Source organism: Entelurus aequoreus, linkage group LG13 (genome assembly GCF_033978785.1).
Source record: "Entelurus aequoreus isolate RoL-2023_Sb linkage group LG13, RoL_Eaeq_v1.1, whole genome shotgun sequence".
Lineage (NCBI taxonomy): Eukaryota > Metazoa > Chordata > Actinopteri > Syngnathiformes > Syngnathidae > Entelurus > Entelurus aequoreus.
This window is the reverse complement of record NC_084743.1, coordinates 47,398,732-47,418,731: the sequence shown is the minus strand read 5'-3', so window position 1 is coordinate 47,418,731 and position 20,000 is coordinate 47,398,732. Positions and strand designations below refer to the sequence as shown.

The window sequence follows — 20,000 nt, the reverse complement described above, 5'->3', positions numbered from 1 at the left end:
GTAGCTTTCATTTTGTACGTGTCTGTCTATCAGCGTGTGTGCTGCGTGTCAGCGTGTGTGCTCTCAGTACAACAGCCAGTCAAATTAGATCTACATTGTTTTCATCACACAGCATTCAGCCAATCAAATTGCAGGACAACCAATGAACAAGAGTTGTCAAACAACGCGCCAGTGAGAAAGATTTATACCAAAGTTGGTTTCGTTCGGGTATAAAAACTACGACTTGGTCAACAAAAAACGAATTGCCGTATGCAAATCACGCAGTTCGAATATTACAGACGGAGACGCAACAACTTCCAACTTCGTTCGACATTTGAAGTTGCACAAAGAAGGGTAAGTTTTGAATGTAAGCTAACGTTTATTGGCTAAGTAACATGACTTTTATTTGCTGTGTAGTTAAATCAGTGAGGCTGTAAACTCACTGCTATCGTCATAACCATAGACATCTTATAAGTAGACGCAGCATCGAGCGCTACTGCTTACTGGCGCAGACGAGACGCGGGGCCGCCATCTTGGAGTGGTGATCCGCTCCACTCAGTGCAATTCATTTGGCAGGAGCAATGAACTGTCAGCGCATTTAATTCATTTTACCTCACTGAATACCACTCATTTTCACGCGCTTTTTTGTCATACGTGTAGCTATGATAACGGACACATGTTTTATTATTCATAGATTGCTTAACAGTAATAGAATATTCTTATATGCTATAAGTGACCAGACGTCCAAGATCAAAACTGGGAATATAAGCCCAGCGAAGAGGGAAAAAAACGGTCAGCTATTTTTAAGTTGAAGAAACAATATAATTACGTTATATATACATGCGTATATCCTACATGAACAATGTATGAATACATTAGATATCTATATATCTTATAGACCGTATCTCTGTTGCTGCAGCAGCAGAGAGTTTATTCTGTCTTGACACTTTGTATAGATATTTTGTATTACTTTCTTCCCTTAAATGATAATGTTTACAGTCATTGTTATATATGTATTTTTTATGTATGTCGCTTTGGATAAAAGCGTCTGCCAAATACTTAAACATATATAAACACCTGAAAGTCTTTATATCAGCTAAAACCACCAATCTGTTTCACTGCATTCAGAATAAAACCAAATGCTGTCTTACCCAACAATGTTAGTATTTGAATATTGTTACTTGAAGACTTATTCCTGGTTACAATTATACTGTTGAGAAAGTATTGTCTAATATTTTGCCTAAAATGAGAATGCATCATAATCAGTGGCGGCTGGTGAATTTTGTTTTAGGTGGGGCTGAAAGTTTGTAAACCAAACCCCTGTAGGGGCGTCATCCTCCCCCAGAAGATTTGTTTGTGATTTTCACATACAAATATTGAAGATCTTTGCTCCTTCTTAACTCTGTGGTAATGTTATTTTCATAAAATACAACCAACAGTACATTAATGTTAAATCTTACTTGTGAAAAGTAATCCCCCGATTCCTATTTTCAACAGTCCGCTCATTTGAGCAGGAAAACGCTGAACACCAGCCCGGCATCTTTGTTTTCTACCTGTCAACTGTCAGTTTAGGCTGCTCGCCGGCTCCTCATCACCACTTCAAGATGCAATTTGCTCGCGTCACAGCAACCAATACTGCGTCTACTTATAAGATGTCTATGGTTATAACATAATTTCAAACACAGCAATATGTTGCGTCCACTGCAGTTTGCTTCCTTATTCATACTTTTTGTCAAGTGATTTTTTTAAGCAGGGTTGCATGAGGTACCTATACTTAACGTTACGTTAGTCATTGTATCACACACAGTAACATAACGTTAGACGGCGGTCAGCAGCACCGCATATTTTAGCCACCTACAAAAAGACAAACAGTCAAATAAATGTCAGTTAAAATGTATACTGTGTACATATTGCATAGGGCCCTGACATCTAAAAAGTACAACTCTGTTCATTGTTATGTTCATGTATTTGTTATGGTTTTCATGTGTACGCACACATAAACACACATACAGTATGAGATGAGATCAATGAGATAAGGTAAGAACAGAATAGAAACTGCTGTGGAACTAGTTACAATGCAATATGCCATGGAAATACAATGTTAACACTTTTGTACAAATAAGTACAGTTGCACTTGTTTTTGCAAATGTGTTTATTCTGTAAAGGAATGAGTTAAATGTTTAAAATTGTTTAAACTATTAAAATGACTGGTTAATAGTGCTATTATGAATTGCAATGTCAGTACTATTTTTTTTCCTGCTATTTCTAATGCACTTGTTTTAATAAATAAATACAGCGGTTTAAAAGCATACACAATCTGTGTAAAAATATTAGTCTGTGGTTAAAAGGACTTGAAAGGACTCGAAACTCAAAATGCAGGACTTGTGACTTGACTTGAGACTTTCCAGTCTTGACTTTGGACTTGACTCGGGACTTGCCTGTCTTGACTCGGGACTTGACTCGAGACTTGAGGGCAAAGACTTGAGACTTACTTGTGACTTGCAAAGCAATGACTTGGTCCCACCTCTGTTGAGCACTGTATAATGAATAAACCCCAGAAACCTCGACTATAAATGCATATACATATATATACATATATATATATATATATATATATATATATATATATATATATATATATATATATATATATATATATATATATATACATATATATATAATATATATATATACATATATATATATACATATATATATACATATATATATATATATATATACATATATATATATATATATATATATACACACATATATATATATATATATATATACATATATATATATATACATATATATATACATATATATATATATATATATATATATATATACATATATATATATATACACACATATATATATATATATATATATATATATATATATATATATATATATATATATATATATATATATATATATATATACACACACATACATACATATATAAATACATATAAATATACACATATACATATGTATAAATACATATACATATATAAATAAATACATTTACATATATAAAGACATATACATATATATAAATACATATACATATATATAAATACATATACAGAAATACATATACATATATACTGTACATACATATACATATGTATAGGTATATTCATACATACATACATACATACATACATACATACATGTATGCATATACTGTATATACACATACATACATACAAATATATAATGCCATCTTATGTTTGACTTGTATAACAAATGTGTTTTCTCAAACACATGTAAGGACATGGTAGCATCTACAGTTTGTATGCTAATGCTAATAAGTTGTTTGTCCAAAAATCAAACACCACTCCTCCAATTAGAACTTTTTTAAATATGTGTGTGTTAAATTGTTAAATACAAACCCCGTTTCCATATGAGTTGGGAAATTGTGTTAGATGTAAATATAAATAGAATACAAATATTTGCAAATCCTTTTCAACCCATATTCAATTGAATATGCTACAAAGACAACATATTTGATGTTCAAACTGATAAACATTTTTTTTTGTGCAAATAATCATTAACTTTATAATTTGATGCCAGCAACACGTGACAAAGAAGTTGGGAAAGGTGGCAATAAATACTGATTAAGTTGAGGAATGCTCATCAAACACTTATTTGGAACATCCCACAGGTGAACAGGCAAATTGGGAACAGGTGGGTGCCATGATTGGGTATAAAAGTAGATTCCATGAAATGCTCAGTCATTCACAAACAAGGATGGGGCGAGGGTCACCACTTTGTCAACAAATGCGTGAGCAAATTGTTGAACAGTTTAAGAAAAACCTTTCTCAACCAGCTATTGCAAGGAATTTAGGGATTTCACCATCTACGGTCCGTAATATCATCAAAGGGTTCAGAGAATCTGGATAAATCACTGCCCGTAAGCAGCTAAGCCTGTGACCTCAGGATGTACTGCATCAACAAGCGACATCAGTGTGTAAAGGATATCACCACATGGGCTCAGGAACACTTCAGAAACCCACTGTCAGTACCTACAGTTGGTCGCTACATCTGTAAGTGCAAGTTAAAACTCTCCTATGCAAGGCGAAAACCATTTATCAACAACACCCAGAAACGGCGTCGGCTTCGCTGGGCCTGAGCTCATCTAAGATGGACTGATACAAAGCGGAAAAGTGTTCTGTGGTCTGACATGTCCACATTTAAAATTGTTTTTGGAAACTGTGGACGTCGTGTCCTCCGGGCCAAAGAAGAAAAGAACCATCCGGATTGTTATAGGCGCAAAGTTGAAAAGCCAGCATCTGTGATGGTATGGGGGTGTATTAGTGCCCAAGACACGGGTAACTTACACATCTGTGAAGGCGCCATTAATGCTGAAAGGTACATACAGGTTTTGGAGCAACATATGTTGCCATCAATGCAGCGTTGCCATGGACGCCCCTGCTTATTTCAGCAAGACAATGCCAAGCCACGTGTTACATAAACGTGGCTTCATAGTAAAAGAGTGCGGGTACTGGACTGGCCTGCCTGTAGTCCAGACCTGTCTCCCATTGAAAATGTGTGGCGCATTATGAAGCCTAAAATACCACAAGTTAATTATTATTTGCAAAAAAAAAAAAAGTTTATGAGTTTGAACATCAAATATCTTGTCTTTGTAGTGCATTCAATTGAATATGGGTTGAAAAGGATTTGCAAATCATTGTATTCCGTTTATATTTACATCTAACACAATTTCCCAACTCATATGGAAACGGGGTTTGTACATTGTCTTTCAATGATCATACTTTATCACATAGTATTTTTGTTTTGTTTAGTTCTTTATTTAATATATATTACCTGGTTTTAGACTACAGTTTTTAATGAATTAAATATAAGTACCGTAATTTCCGGACTATAAGCCGCTACTTTTTCCCCTCGTTCTGGTCCCTGCGGCTTATACAAGGGTGCGGCTTATTTACGGCCTGTTCTTCTCCGACACCGACGAAGAGGATTTCGGTGGTTTTAGTACGCAGGAGGAAGACGATGACACAATGATTAAAGACTGACTTTTCATATACCGGTAGGCTGGTTATTTTGATAACGTACAGGCGAGCACTTTGTATTACTTTGCACCGTTGTATTATTTGTACTCTGCACGAATGCTGTTCGCCATGTCAAAGATGTGAAAGTTTGATTGAATGATTGAAAGATTTATTGTTAATAAATGGGACGCTTTGCGTTCCCAAACAGTCATCTCTGTCCCGACAATCCCATCCGTGGTAGCAGGAACCCCTATATACTACGGTAATTACACATCAAAACCCTGCGGCTTATAGTCGGGTGTGGCTTATATATGGGGCAATCTGTATTTTCCCCTAAATTTAGCTGGTGCGGCTTATAGTCAGGTGCGGCTTATAGTCCGGAAATCACGGTAATACATATTGATGCTCCCATAGTAAAAGTGCAGTTTTATTGCTATGTTCACTTATAAAAGAAAAAAAAAGAAAACACCTTGTTTATTCCAAATATAGTGTGTTTTGTTCCATTACTCTGTTTATCAAACAGATTAACCAATGGATAACCAAAATAATGGATAAGTGCAACCATAACTGAAAGTCATCAGTACTTACCGAGGCAGTCAGGACAGCAGGAGCCATCTCTGCGAGTGACGTTGGAGCAGGTCAGCACTGGACATTGCTTTCGCTGACATTTGGTCACACCATGCTGTGGGAAATACAGCATGGACAAAGAATCGCTGCTTAATTTGTGCCTTTTATGAGTGAAACCCATCGAGACAGTCCATGGATCCCAAACATAACATCGACACATTTCCACTTTCCCAGTTGATAAGGCAAACAAAAGCAAATCTTTTTGGCAGAAGCAGACCAACAATATTCCTGTTTGGATACTCAAATAATATAAGTCAAATATTTACTTTCTGATTAGTTCAGTTTTAGTGTTTTTACAACCCCTGAGGGAAATTTCTGCCTATCAAGTTGCTAAACGCACCACTGGTCTCTAATTTTATGAAACCCATGACTAATGGAAAATGTTAGATGGAAGCAATAACGATGTGAGTTAGAACATGTTGTTGTTCCAGATGCAAGAAAACACATATTGCAATAGGTCATATTTATATCAATGAAAAAGTGAACGTTTTTAAACAAAAAAGAACGCCTGCAGACACCAAAATTTTACGTTTTATATACACACTCTTAGTACAGTATAAACATTATGTGATGTGGTAACAGGCACATTCATAATAACATGTAATATTTACGTATTCTGCTCATTTTAAGCGTTTTAATTTCACAACGTTCGCTTTTTCCTTCAACAACAATCACTACTAATCATGGTAGACTTAATGAGAGACAACAAAGACTACTTTGGTACAAATGATGATCCAGAACCTTCTATTTTTTAGCCTGAATATACGGAGGCGGAGCTACACGTTTTAAAAGCTGTGTGCTAAACATATCTAGCTCTCGTTTAACAGCAAGCATCATGCAGCAGTATTGATAAGTGCTAAAGAAGATATACAAAATAGGATGATATAAAAACAATTACTTACTGTACAATATCTGCTGTCACTTTAGATGAAGAATTAATCATAATGCTCATTCAGGTTTATAAAAAAAAAAAAAAAGGGGCCGCAAATGAGCGTTTTTTCATGTCTTTCTCAACATCTGCTGGTCTAAGGGGAATCTCAAAGTTAAGCAACTTCTCGGTTTATGGCAACAACCTTCTACTATCCATGTGAGAGGCATGATTTCAAATCTAGATGTAACTTTCACCAGCTCACAGGCCATGCAGGAGCTCAACGGCTAAATATGTCAAAAACGCTGCATAAGCAAGTTAAGTCTCTGTGATCACAGAGACGCTAATAATAGGTTGTCTGCGTTAGCGCCTATAATAACAATATCACTAATACTTGGTCATATTCAAGTTGTGAGATTTAAATGGAGTATTGTTGGTAGTTTTTAGAAGGTTTTTTTACAGAGCTTTATGAGTAGAATAATATACTCCCATTAGCCGCGGTGTTAGCCACCTCGTATATGCCGTATTTTACGAATTAGAATCAATGGAAAAAATATGTGTTCTTATCTTTCATTCTTTTAAAGGCCTACTGAAATTAGATTTTCTTATTTAAACGGGGATAGCAGGTCCTTTCTATGTGTCATACTTGATCATTTTGCGATATTGCCATATTTTTGCTGAAAGGATTTAGTAGAGAACATCGACGATAAAGTTCGCAACTTTTGGTCGCTGATAAAAAAGGCTTGCCTGTACCGGAAGTAGCGTGACGTCACAGGTTGTGGAGCTCCTCACATCTGCACATTGTTTACAATCATGGCCACCAGCAGCGAGAGCGATTCGGACCGAGAAAGCGACCATTACCCCATTAATTTGAGCGAGGATGAAAGATCCGTGGATGAGGAAAGTGAGAGTGAAGGATTAGAGGGCAGTGGAAGCGATTCAGATAGGGAAGATGCTGTGAGAGGCGGGTGGGACCTGATATTCAGCTGGGAATGACAAAAACAATAAATAAACACAAGACATATACAGGTATATACTCTATTAGCCACAACACAACCAGGCTGATATTTAATATGCCACATAACAAACACCTCCCCCCTCCCGTCCATATAACCCACCAATACAAATCCAACACCTGCACAACACACTCAATCCCACAGCCCAAAGTACCGTTCACTTCCGCAAAGTTCATACAGCACATATATTTCCCCAAAGTCACGTACATGACATGCACATAGCGGCACGCACGTACGAGTCTCTGTTGTCCCAGTTCTCTACGTGTTTGTGTTGCTGCAGCCGGCCGCTAATACACCGCTTCCCACCTACAGCTTTCTTCTTTGCTGTCTTCATTGTTTATTAAACAAATTGCAAAAGTTTCACCAACACAAATGTCCAGAATACTGTGGAATTTTGCGATGAAAACAGACGACTTAATAGCTGGCCACAATGGTGTCCCAAAATGTCCGCTAAACCCCGTGACGTCATGCGCAAACGTCATCATACTGAGACGTTTTCAGCAGGATATTTCGCTGGAAATTTAAAATTGCACTTTACTAATCTAACCCGGCCGTTTTGGCATGAGTTGCATTGTTAAGATTTCATCATTGATATATAAACTATCAAACTGCGTGGTCGGTAGTAGTGGGTTTCAGTAGGCCTTTAAGTCATCCAGCAGCTATAAACTTATGAAATTATATTGCTGAATAGATTATGTCTAATATTCTTTTTTTTGACAGTTCATATATGTTGACTATAATACATAGGGTAGAGCTGCAGTGCAATAGCCTTGTTTCTCACAGCTAATTCTGCGCAACTGCCAGTTTGCATATCTTTTCTAGACATACTTAAAAAAACAAAAAACATTCTCAGCAAAGTACATTGTACAATTAGCAGCAACAATTTAAAAATGGAACAAAACAATATTATGTAAGAAAACATGTATATGTTATTACTATACTTAACATATTTGTTTTGATTTGTTTTTAATGTATATTCAGATTTTTTATTCAAGAATATATATGCATCATAGCAAATCATGCGATGACGTCATATCGACCATGCCCCATTGCCACAAGTATTTTGGCAATTTAGGGGAAACCCTGACATTAACAAAATAACAATGTCTTACATTATGATCATGCTTTGTCAGAGATGTTTTGTAATGTTATTCTGTGATATTTGCACCTAAACAAATGCTAGTACATCAGTTGAGGAATATGAGGGCGGGGGGTTTGCTGGCTGAAATATTGTGTAAATTATTTTAGAACATGTTCTGGTCAAGACCTCAATTACAGAATGATTCAGATTATTCAGGTAGACATATCACAGATTACAGCTGGGATAGTCCCCCACTCCCTGAAAATTATCTGTCTAGGGTACACTTATTAATGATGAAAAATTATTCCTATTTGCAATTATCGCGATTCATTTTGAGTTAACTATGAACAAATGCGATTAATTGTGTTTAAATATTTAATCGTTTGACAACCCTAGTTTTAACAAACCTTTAGTGGATCAGGCCAAGTGTTTGAATAGAGCCACGGTCTTAGCGTTGTTACTTACTTTGCAACCCTAACAGTTTATAACAAGGCTTTCTACCAAGTTATGAGTGAAGAACGTGTGTGAGATCACTGATGCTGGATTAGAAGGCGTGGCTCGCAATCCCGTGTATAGGATTCTTCATCCCAAAGGTGTTTTATTGCTTATAGTCAGGGTTCAGGTGAATTTTAATACTTCTTACAGCGTGGTTGCAATAAACTCCCATAAATTATTTATCGGCTAGTAAGCACTTGAAGAGTGCAGACCTCCTATTCTCTCATTATTAAAAAAGTCTTGAATCCAGACAGTGATCCAGACAGTAAATCCGGCCATACATTTCTGATTTATCTATAGGAATGAAAGAAAGTCATCCAATGTCTTTGTCTCTGTGGGTGGAGGCAGAGAAGCTAGCATAAACATACATAGAGAAGTTAAAGGCCTACTAAAATGATTTTTTTTATTTGAACGGGGATAGCAGATCCATTCTATGTGTCATACTTGATCATTTCGCGATATTGCCATATTTTTGCTGAAAGGATTTAGTAGAGAACATCGACGATAAAGTTTGCAACTTTTGGTCGCTGATAGAAAAAGCCTTGCCTGTACCGGAAGTAGCGTGACGTCACAGGTTGAAAGGCTCCTCACATTTCCCCATTGTTTACACCAGCAGCGAGAGCGATTCGGACCGAGAAAGCAACGATTACCCCATTAATTTGAGCCAGGATGAAAGATTTGTGGATGAGGAACGTGAGAGTGAAGGACTAGAGTGCAGTGCAGGACGCATTTTTTTCCGCTCTGACCGTAACTTAGGTACAAGCTGGCTCTTTGGATTCCACACTCTCTCCTTTTTCTATTGTGGATCACGGATTTGTATTTCAAACCACCTCGGATACTATATCCTCTTGAAAATGAGAGTCGAGAACGCGAAATGGACATTCACAGTGACTTTTATCTCCACGACAATACATCGGCGAAGCACTTTAGCTACGGAGCTAACGTGATAGCATCGTGCTTAAATGCAGATAAAAACAAAAGAAATAAACCCCTGACTGGAAGGATAGACAGAAAATCAACAATACTATTAAACCATGGACCTGTAAATACACGGTTAATGCTTTCCAGCTTGGCGAGGCTTAACAATGCTGTTGCTAACGACGCCATTGAAGCTAACTTAGCAACGGGACCTCACTGAGCTATGATAAAAACATTAGCGCTCCACCTACGCCAGCCCTCATCTGCTCATCAACACCCGTGCTCACCTGCGTTCCAGCGATAGACGGAAGGACGAAGGACTTCACCCGATCATCCGTGCGGTCGGCGGCTAGCGTCGGATAGCGCGTCTGCTATCCAAGTCAAAGTCCTCCTGGTTGTGTTGCTACAGCTAGCCGCTAATACACCTATCCCACCTACAACTTTCTTTTTTGCAGTCTTCATTGTTCATTAAAAAAATTGCAAAAGATTCACCAACACAGATGTCCAGAATACTGTGGAATTTTGAGATGAAAACAGAGCTTTTTTGTATTGGATTCAATGGTGTCCGAATACTTCCGTTTAACTATTGACGTCACGCTCATACGTCATCATACATAGACGTTTTCAACCGGAAGTTTAGCGGGAAATTTAAAATTGCACTTTATAAGTTAACCCGGCCGTATTGGTATGTGTTGCAATGTTAAGATTTCATCATTGATATATAAACTATCAGACTGCGTGGTCGGTAGTAGTGGGTTTCAGTAGGCCTTTAAAGCTCATAATATAAACAAATGTAAGATAACATAGTAGAAATTATCAGGATTAGCCACAAAATGTAATGACTTGTTCCTTATTCAGGGTTTCTGCAGTAATCAGCATATTTAATTTACCGTATTTTCCGGACTATAAGGCGCACTTAAAGTCCTTATAGTCCGCCTTATAACCGGGTGGGCCTAATGTAAAGAATAAGTTTGGTTGAGCTTACCCACCTCGAAGCTATTTTATTTGGTACATAGTGTGATGATAAGTGTGACGAGTAGATGGCAGTCAAACATAAGAACAAAGTGTAGGCTGCACTACGATGGCAATATGACTCAAGTTAACAACACAAACTTTTTATATGTTCCATTGAAAATATAGAACATAAAACACGGTGCTCAAAGAGATGCTGCTCCGTTATTGATTTAAGTAAAGTCTGAATGTCATTAAAATAGTTAGCTTCATTTTTTGACACTTCTTCCACTCCCGTCCTTGCACGCTACACCGCTACAACAAAGATGACGAGGAGAAGACGCTGCCAAAGGTGAGCCACGTAAATAAGACCCCCCACAAAACGGCGCATCCGGAAGCGACGGTCAGAAAGCGGCTTGAAGATGATCTGTAAAACATAATCTATACAACATTTTGACCAAAGAACCACCATTACATGGTATGTAGACTACAGATGTCCGATAATGGCTTTTTTGCCGATATCCGATATTCCGATATTGTCTAACTCTTAATTACAGATTCCGATATCAACCGATACCGATATATACAGTCGTGGAATTAACATATTATTATGCCTAATTTTGTTGTGATGCCCCGCTGGATGCATTAAACAATATAACAAGGTTTTCCAAAATAAATCAACTCAAGTTATGGAAAAAAATGCCAACATGGCACTGCCATATTTATTATTGAAGTCACAAAGTGCATTATTTTTTTTAACGTGCCTCAAAACAGCGGCTTGGAATTTGGGACATGAGAGAGCATAAGGAGGTTGAGGTGGGTGTGGGGGAGGGGGGGGGGTGTTTGGCGGGATAGCGTGTGCTGTGAATTGTAGCATCCCGGAAGAGTTAGTGCTGCAAGGGGTTCTGGGTATTTGTTCTGTTGTGTTTATGTTGTGTTACGGTGCGGATGTTCTCCCGAAATGGGTTTGTCATTCTTGTTTGGTGTGGGTTCATAGTGTGGCACATATTTGTAACAGTGTTAAAGTTGTTTATATGGCCACCCTCAGTATGACCTGTATGGCTGTTGATCAAGTATGCATTGCATTCACTTGTGTGTGAAAAGCCGTAGATATTATGTGATTGAGCCGGCACGCAAATGCAGTGCCTTTAATGCACACCCCCAATATTGTTGTCTGGGTGGAAATCAGGAGAAATTCGGGAGAATGGTTGCCCCGGGGGATTTCGGGAGGGGCACTGAAATTCGGGAGTCTCCCGGGAAAATCGGGAGGGTTGGCAAGTATGACTGGGAGACGCAACTGCTCTGTACTTTTCCCTACGTCCGTGTACCACTCCGTACAGCGGCGTTTTAAAAAGTAATATATTTTACTTTTAGAAACCATCCATCCATCCATTTTCCTACCGCTTGTCCCTTTTGGGATCGCGGGGGGTGCTGGAGCCTATCTCAGTTGCATTCGGGCGGAAGGCGGGGTACACCCTGGACAAGTCGCTACCTCATCACAGGGCCAACACAGATAGACAGACAACATTCACACTCACATTCACACACTAGGGCCATTTTAGTGTTGCCAATCAACCTATCCCCAGGTGCATGTTTTTGGCGGTGGGAGGGAAACCGATACCGATAATTTCCGATATTACATTTTAAAGCATTTATCGGCCGATAATATCGGCAGTCCGATATTATCGGACGTCTCTAATGTAGACCACAACGAAGTGTTTCAAATTTAGAAAAAAAAAATAATAATATGACTCCTTTATTGCGCCCTATAATCCGGTGCACCTTATATATGAAAACGATTTTAAAAAATAGACCATTCATCGGCAGTGTGCCTTATAATCCGGTGCGCCTTATGGTCCAGAAAATACGGTAATGCTTTTTAATGCCCTTTTTAATGCAACTTAAAACAATACCCATATCGTACTGCAGATAATTGGTCAAACCAAAAGGCACGTTAACTGCTGCCTGCCTCTATGCACCGGCTTGTGATTAGCTGATAGCATGTTAGTCACTGTTTTGATGCCCATTATGCAAAGTTTAAAAGGTCGATGTGCACACACTGCAGAATTCCTTTCCGGGTTTACACCAGGTTTTTAAAAGTTACTCAGCCAGCCACTTCTGCTAAAATTTGTCTTTCCCGGTTTTCCTAATATGTACTACTTTTAGCACTTTTGCCACAGCATGAGCACTTTCACAGGACATAGCATTCCAAGCACCTGGTGTTCTGACTTTGTGCACCAGTCATAGAAAACGGCCAATTAAAGAGTTCAGCCAGTCAATCATCACACAAAATTATTTAATATTTATACAACCAAAATAAACTGTGAATACCAATGGGTTTTCCATCACTTGTATATATCTGATCTCAAGGCGTTGCTACCTCAGCTGTGATGGGGAGGCTTGTGTGCATCCGTGACCCTGAGTACTATGCTGGCGGCGACTAGGTCTCTACTAGCTTCAACCAAGCAAAGGGAAGACGAAGGGCAGGATCTGGACCTTCAGGTTGGGGGTTGGGCGTGGAGTCAACAACCCCGCCACGGAAAGAGAACACTGTTACAGATTCACAATCAAGATACTCCAAAGTAACTAAGGTCCTGGGAGAGGATGGACGCACAGCTGTAGAAAGTATGACGACTAGTAGTAAAACTCTTTGGAAGCTACTCGGCCGACGACCATCATCTCTACCAGGACCACCACTAACATTGGAAAAATGGGACGTCAGAACCATATTTGAAACCGGCAAAACCGCTCAAGTGGCAACCAAGATGAGACACTATAAACTAGATCTTCTGGGAATCAGTGAGTCTAGGTAGTCAGGCTCTGTTCAGCAGAATCTCGCCATAGGCGAGATGCTGCTGTTCTTAGACCACGAGGAAGCAAGTGGTATTGATGTAGACAAAGAGGGCACAGAGAGCCCTCAATGGATGGGATGCACATAGCCCAGGGGTACTCGCTGCCTGCTTTCACACAACATGGATATCAGTCAATTAATGAGAGTGATGCGAATGTCAAAGAGGATTTCTACAACAGACTGCTGACCATCATCCAGACACGCCCAACTATGGTTGACTTCCAAAAGTGTTAGGAAGTAATGGGAAAAAAAGGCTTGGAGAACAAGAATGGGGAAAGGTTAAGTTAAAGTTAAAGTTTGCCAACCAGCATGCCTCTCCCAACCTAGTTAGTGGCAGGAGCTTCTTCCAATATAAACGGATACAAAATGTGACCTGGGTGTCACCAGACCTAACTACTGAACACCACATCAACCATATCTGCAAAGGGAAAAAGTTCAGAAAATCTCTTGAAGATGTTCCAGTAAGAAAGGGAGCGGATGTTGCATCAGACTAACACCTTCTGGCCCCATGAAGCTCAAGCTTAGACGGAACTGAGCAGGACAAATCAGCCAACGCCAGAGATACACTATCACTGCTCTGAAAGAAACAGCCAGGCTAGAAGAGTTGAGAACCATACACTTGAAAAAGACCCAGATTCTGCAACACCAGAACGAGGGAGGGACCATGGGTAAAAAGTGGCAGAACATTAAAGAGTAAATAACATTAACATGTGAGAAAGTGCTAGGTTACAAAAAACGGGCAAAAATAATGGATCTCAGTAGTATCCTAAGAAAGAATCCATGAATCCATTTTTTACCGCTTGTCCCTCTCTGGGATGTGGGGGGCTGGAGCCTATCCCCGCTGCACTCGGGTATAGCCTGGACAATTTGCCACCTCATCGGAGGGCCAACATTGATAGATGGACAACCTTTTTACACTCACATTCACAATAGGGCCAATTTAGTGTTGCCAATCAGCCATGACAGGACAAAGAAGAAGGCAGAAATAACAAATAGCCACACACGTGCTAGAAAAGTCTAAACTCAAGAACCGTATTCAGAAACAAATAGAATAGCTAAGAGGGGGATAAGGATAGATAAGGGCAAATAAAATAAATTAAATTGAGGCACTAGCAAAAGAGGCGGCACAAAAGGGTAACATGAGGGAGCTGTATACTATGATCTAAAAGCTCTCAAGCAAGTTTCATCAGCCAGAGAGGCCAGTGAGGAACAAAGAAGGAAACATATTCCATGCATAGAACAACAAAATCATAGATTGGTTGAGCATGTTGAAAATCTCTTGAACATCTCTCTCCTTCAAACACAATAATATCCAACCAGCCAATAGTTACCTTCCTATCATCTGTGATGTTTCAACGAAGGAAGAAATGTATGAGGTCACCAAGGGATTGAGAAAAGTTAAATCAGCAGGGCCACACATCATTTCTGCAGAAGCTTTGAAAGCAGATGAAGTGACCACTGTTGAAATGGTCTTTCCCTTATTCCAAAACATCTGGGGGGAGGAGGAAATTCCATCAAAGCACCTTATCGAGCTCCCAAAGAAGGGTGACCCTGCCTTGATCTTACTACACGGGGATAACACTGCCGTCAAACCCAGCTAAGATTGTCAATAGAGTCCTCCTAAACCAGGGTTTGGCAACCTAAAGAGCCATTTGGGCCCGTTTCAACCCAATCAAAACCTATTTGATCACAATATTGAAGATAATGCTACATATACAGTTTTCAAGAGACAGCATAGTGACAACAGTACACAGAAGCATAAGCTATCTGGAACCCCAACAGAGGGATAAAAGAGCCGAATGTGGCTCCAGAGCCGCAGGTTGCAGACCCCTGTCCTAAATGAATGAAAGATGCAGTTGACCCTCATCTCCGAGATCAACAAGCTAGCTCCGGGAAGAGTAAATCATGCATTAGCCAGATAACAACCCTACAAATGATCCTGGAACAGTCCTTGGTAGGGTTGCACAAATAATCAAATTTTAATCACAACCACGATTTTGGCTGCTACAATTGAATGAGGGCGATTGTCAGCAATATTAACCTTTAAGAAGCAGGTATCAAATCAAGCACTTTGACAACCAACCAGGGGCCGAACGAAAGACATTGGTTTAATGTGAGATTGAGTAAGAGTGAGTAGGATGTCTGGAACGTAGGGTGACGACAGATGGGCTGGTCGCCAGTAGATCCTGAAAATATATATATTTTTAAATGTATTTATCACATCAGTACTCTCCCGTCCCACAGAGAAATCCAGAGGTTGCCAACAAGAACACATTTTGAACCCAGAACCCGCCTGCACACCCCGCCGTTCTCTAGGCCAGTGGTCTCCAACCTTTTTGTAGCTACGCTTGAATGTTCGGGGTTATGGTATTTTTATTATTTTTATTTTTTGTCATAAAGAAATACAATCATGTGTGCTTACGGACTGTATCCCTGCAGACTGTATTGATCTATATTGATATATAATATATATTGTGTTTTTTATGTTGATTTAATAAAAATAAAAAATAAAAATAAATGTTTTTTTTTTCTTTCTTTTTTTAAAATTTCTTGTGCGGCCCGGTACTGGTCCGTGGACTGATTGGTACCGGGCCGCGGCCCGGTGGTTGGGGACCACTGCTCTAGGCGTCCTTTAGCTCAATACCCTAAAGCCGGAAATGTGCACATCGAAACAAGTCATTGAGTTGCGGCGACACATTAAGCACTGACAACACTCCCCTTCTTTACTCAACCACCATTGTTTGCCGGTGACGTGAAGTTAACAGTCCAACCAGAGTTGTGGTTGCACCGACCATCATGCGTACAAAGCCCCAACAAACAGCCACAAAAGCAGGGCGGACAAAGTACAAAATACAGTTTACATCCACCTCTCAAAGACACGCCAAAATAATGGACGAAAAAAATATTTATTTGGACAGAGACATACAGTATGTCCTATAAATACTGTGAGCAGTACACTGTCTTCCTTGTAGCATATCTTTTGTGCATATTCTTATTTTGTCACTTGTTTGCAATTCATGAAGAAAATCTTCAATGACATTTATTTTTTAGTTAGCCCTTTGTCTTTTATAAATTTAAATTGTATTACTTATGACTTATTTCTATTTTAGGTTTTATTTTGAAATGAAATGAAACCTAAGTTATCATCTTGTTCGTTCTAAATAGAAAGTGCAATACAAAATGTTTTATGTAACATAATGAATAATCGTGGTTATTAATCCTGATTTCAACAAGATAAAAAATAATTGTGGTTATTATTTTGGCAATAATCGTGTAGCCCTGGTCTTTGGACTGGAACTCACCTCTCTAAGTGAGTTTTATTGACTATGAAAAGGCGTTTGACAGTGTGGATAGGCAGACCATCTGGAGACTGTTGAGATGCTATGGGATACTAGTAAAGAACACTAACATCATCAGAAACTCATATGAAGGAATGACCTGCAGAGTGGTTCATGGCCAGCAGTTTACGATGCCTTCCAAGTGAGTACAGGAGTGAGGCAAGGATGCTCTCACCCTTCCTTTTTCTGTTGGCAATAGATTGGGTAATCAAGACATCAACTGCCCAGAAGAGGAATGGTATCCAATGGACACAATTGGATGATCTTGATTTTGTTGATGACATGGCACTTCTTTCCCACACACATGTAGAAGTGTTGAATTTGTAATTGATCTATGATTGAGTTTTATTACTTTAGATAAGAAATCATGATCTGTATTATTAGAAATGTATTATGAATGTTCATTTTAATTGGACTCATGATTGTTTGAATTTGTAATTGATCTATGATTGAGTTTTATCACTTTAGATAAGAAATCATGATCTGTATTATGAATGTTAATTTTAATTGGACTCATGATTGTATATTAATCAACATGGTTAATTATGTCATATCAATTGGTTTATTAGTACAAAAAATAGTCATTCCGGACAATCGAATGCTTACATTATGCTTTCAAGTACATATATAATGTACTTTGCTAGTGAAGAGGTAACTAGGTTACTCACTTTGTTTTTTTGGACTTTCAGGTCAGGTTTTTTTTCCAGGAAGGAACACCCGTTGACCCAAACAACCTGAGCTCCCTATCCACCTTCAAACTCAACTCAACAAATGGCGAGCTAAACAACTACGTGGTAGGACAAGCATTTTTTTCTCCTCCGCCGCGAACCTTTTGGATTACTTTTGTTTTTGAACTGAACTTTGGACTGACGCGAAAGCGTTTGCGTACCTTTTGAACTGAACTGTGAATTGATTTCGAGAAGGCAGCAGGACTGCATCTTGTATTTTTGTTTAGGGCATTTTTTTTACTTTTTCCTAGTGTGCCATCTGTGGCATTTATATTCTTGTGTCAATACATTTTATGCAGTCGAAACCAAGATAACTAGTTGTCATCATCTTTCATACCTCAGGCTCCTAGACAAACCATCTTCTGTTACACGGGTTACACTCTTAACCCGCCTAGCCCATGCGAGCGTTACACACTCCTGTATGTAAAAACCTGCACTGCAACAACATAATGTCCACATTGTGGGATAACTAAAACAATGTTGTATGCTGGCTTGTTGTGAAGTATTTGTGATTCCAAAAGATGCGGAGGACCTCAGGCAGTTTGCAGGTAAGATGCATCTTTACTTCGACACACAAGACGAAAACTTACAACTTAGGTGCTAGCTAAGCAAAGCATGGAGATAAGCTTAAGCATAAGTAGCATGAAACAAACAACCAAACCAACAAATACAGTCGCGTGTGGCGAACAATGGACCAGCCACTAACAGCATGGCGAGACAATTATAAATAAAGACGATGATTAGCTTTACACCAGGTGACAACACTAATCATAAAATGAGGACAGGTGTGTAGCTGTTGCTCCTAACAACAGAAGGTAAGCAAAGGATCCGTGTGGCGCATGGAACCAAAACACACTAAACACGGGCAAATGATATGATGCAAACAACAAAGGATATGATCTGGTGCAACTGATCATAACATCCTACTTCTTCCTCCCAATAAGCCAGCCAAAGGGATACAAATAAAGAGTTATTTTCTTGTATTACTATTGTACTTAATTCTTGTCTTTAATATTTTTATATTTATTCATGTTTTTCACCTGCAACGGCATTGATGTTAATGTAAGTGTTATTTGTTCAGACAAACATTAAAAATCGACTTACAGTAGGCAGGGGGTTCATATCCGTCACGGTTTACCTGACACATGAAACGTGAAGAATTGAGGGGGTGCACTATCTAGTTTAGCCTCCAGATGGCAGTAGAGTGTTGAATATCTTAAAATGTGTTCTGTGGCAATTCCAACTTGGACCACAGCGTCAGTTGCTATGTAAAGTGGCGCTTTCCATCATTTTCAGCAGACTGCATTGCAAAATGATAACCCCTTCCTCTCACGCGAGATTCACCCAGGAATGTGGCCATATAAATCCCTTTCCTACTGATTATCATACCTACAGTAGACAGAGGACATCCCGTATAATGAGAGTTATGCCCACATTGCTCTGCTGGTACTTACATCACACCAACAGTTGATGCACTTCATCTCGCCCACCAGCGGTACCCACGGATGCCAGTTGTCACTGTTCTGGTAAAAGTTCTTGCCAAATTTGCAGTGCCTTGGGCCGTCTGCCTGCATCATATCACTGTCCTCCAGTCCACCCAGGGTCTTCTCCTCCTCATCCGGACATTCTTTACAGCAGTCCGAGGGATTGCGTCTTACAGGATGACTGCAGGTCAACACTGGACATGTCACCTTCTCGCAGTGGACCTCACCTGTTGACCCCTGTGAGTACAATGTGTGTTTTGTCAACAAAACCCTTCTACAAAAGTAAAGGGTCAGCAGTTTCTGAGCATCTAATCCAGGTATGTCAAACATGGACTTAATCAGGTTCAATAAGACCCGCGAGATGAGTTTGCTAAGTGTAAAATTGAGCTGCATTTTTTAATTAAAAAAACTGCTGTTCTAAATGAGTCCACTGGATGTCGCAATAGCAATTCTGTTAGGCACGCAAATAGTTTATACCAAGCAAGAGGTAAAGCGGGGCTGGGACTCCTCCCCCTCGACCCGGTGTAAAAGAAACAGGACTAAAATTAACAATTGGTAACACCACTTAAGATGCTGCATGAGACACTGCACATTGATATAGTTCTGTGAAAATTTTAAAGAAAGTGAACAGTGGAAA

The 20,000-nt window shown here is 39.1% G+C and overlaps 1 protein-coding gene across 4 annotated transcripts in view; it reads right to left on the bottom strand.

Moving 5' to 3' along the window:
• Positions 1-20,000, bottom strand: part of LOC133663455 (chordin-like) — a 67,474-nt gene that overhangs the window by 4,525 nt on the left and 42,949 nt on the right. For all 4 annotated transcript variants that reach the window (XM_062067930.1, XM_062067932.1, XM_062067931.1 and 1 more), the window contains 2 exons: positions 19,334-19,600; positions 5,595-5,688 (listed from right to left, as the gene is read on the bottom strand). In XM_062067930.1, the coding sequence (XP_061923914.1) occupies positions 5,595-5,688; positions 19,334-19,600 (361 nt within the window). The remainder of the gene's footprint in view (positions 1-5,594; positions 5,689-19,333; positions 19,601-20,000) is intronic.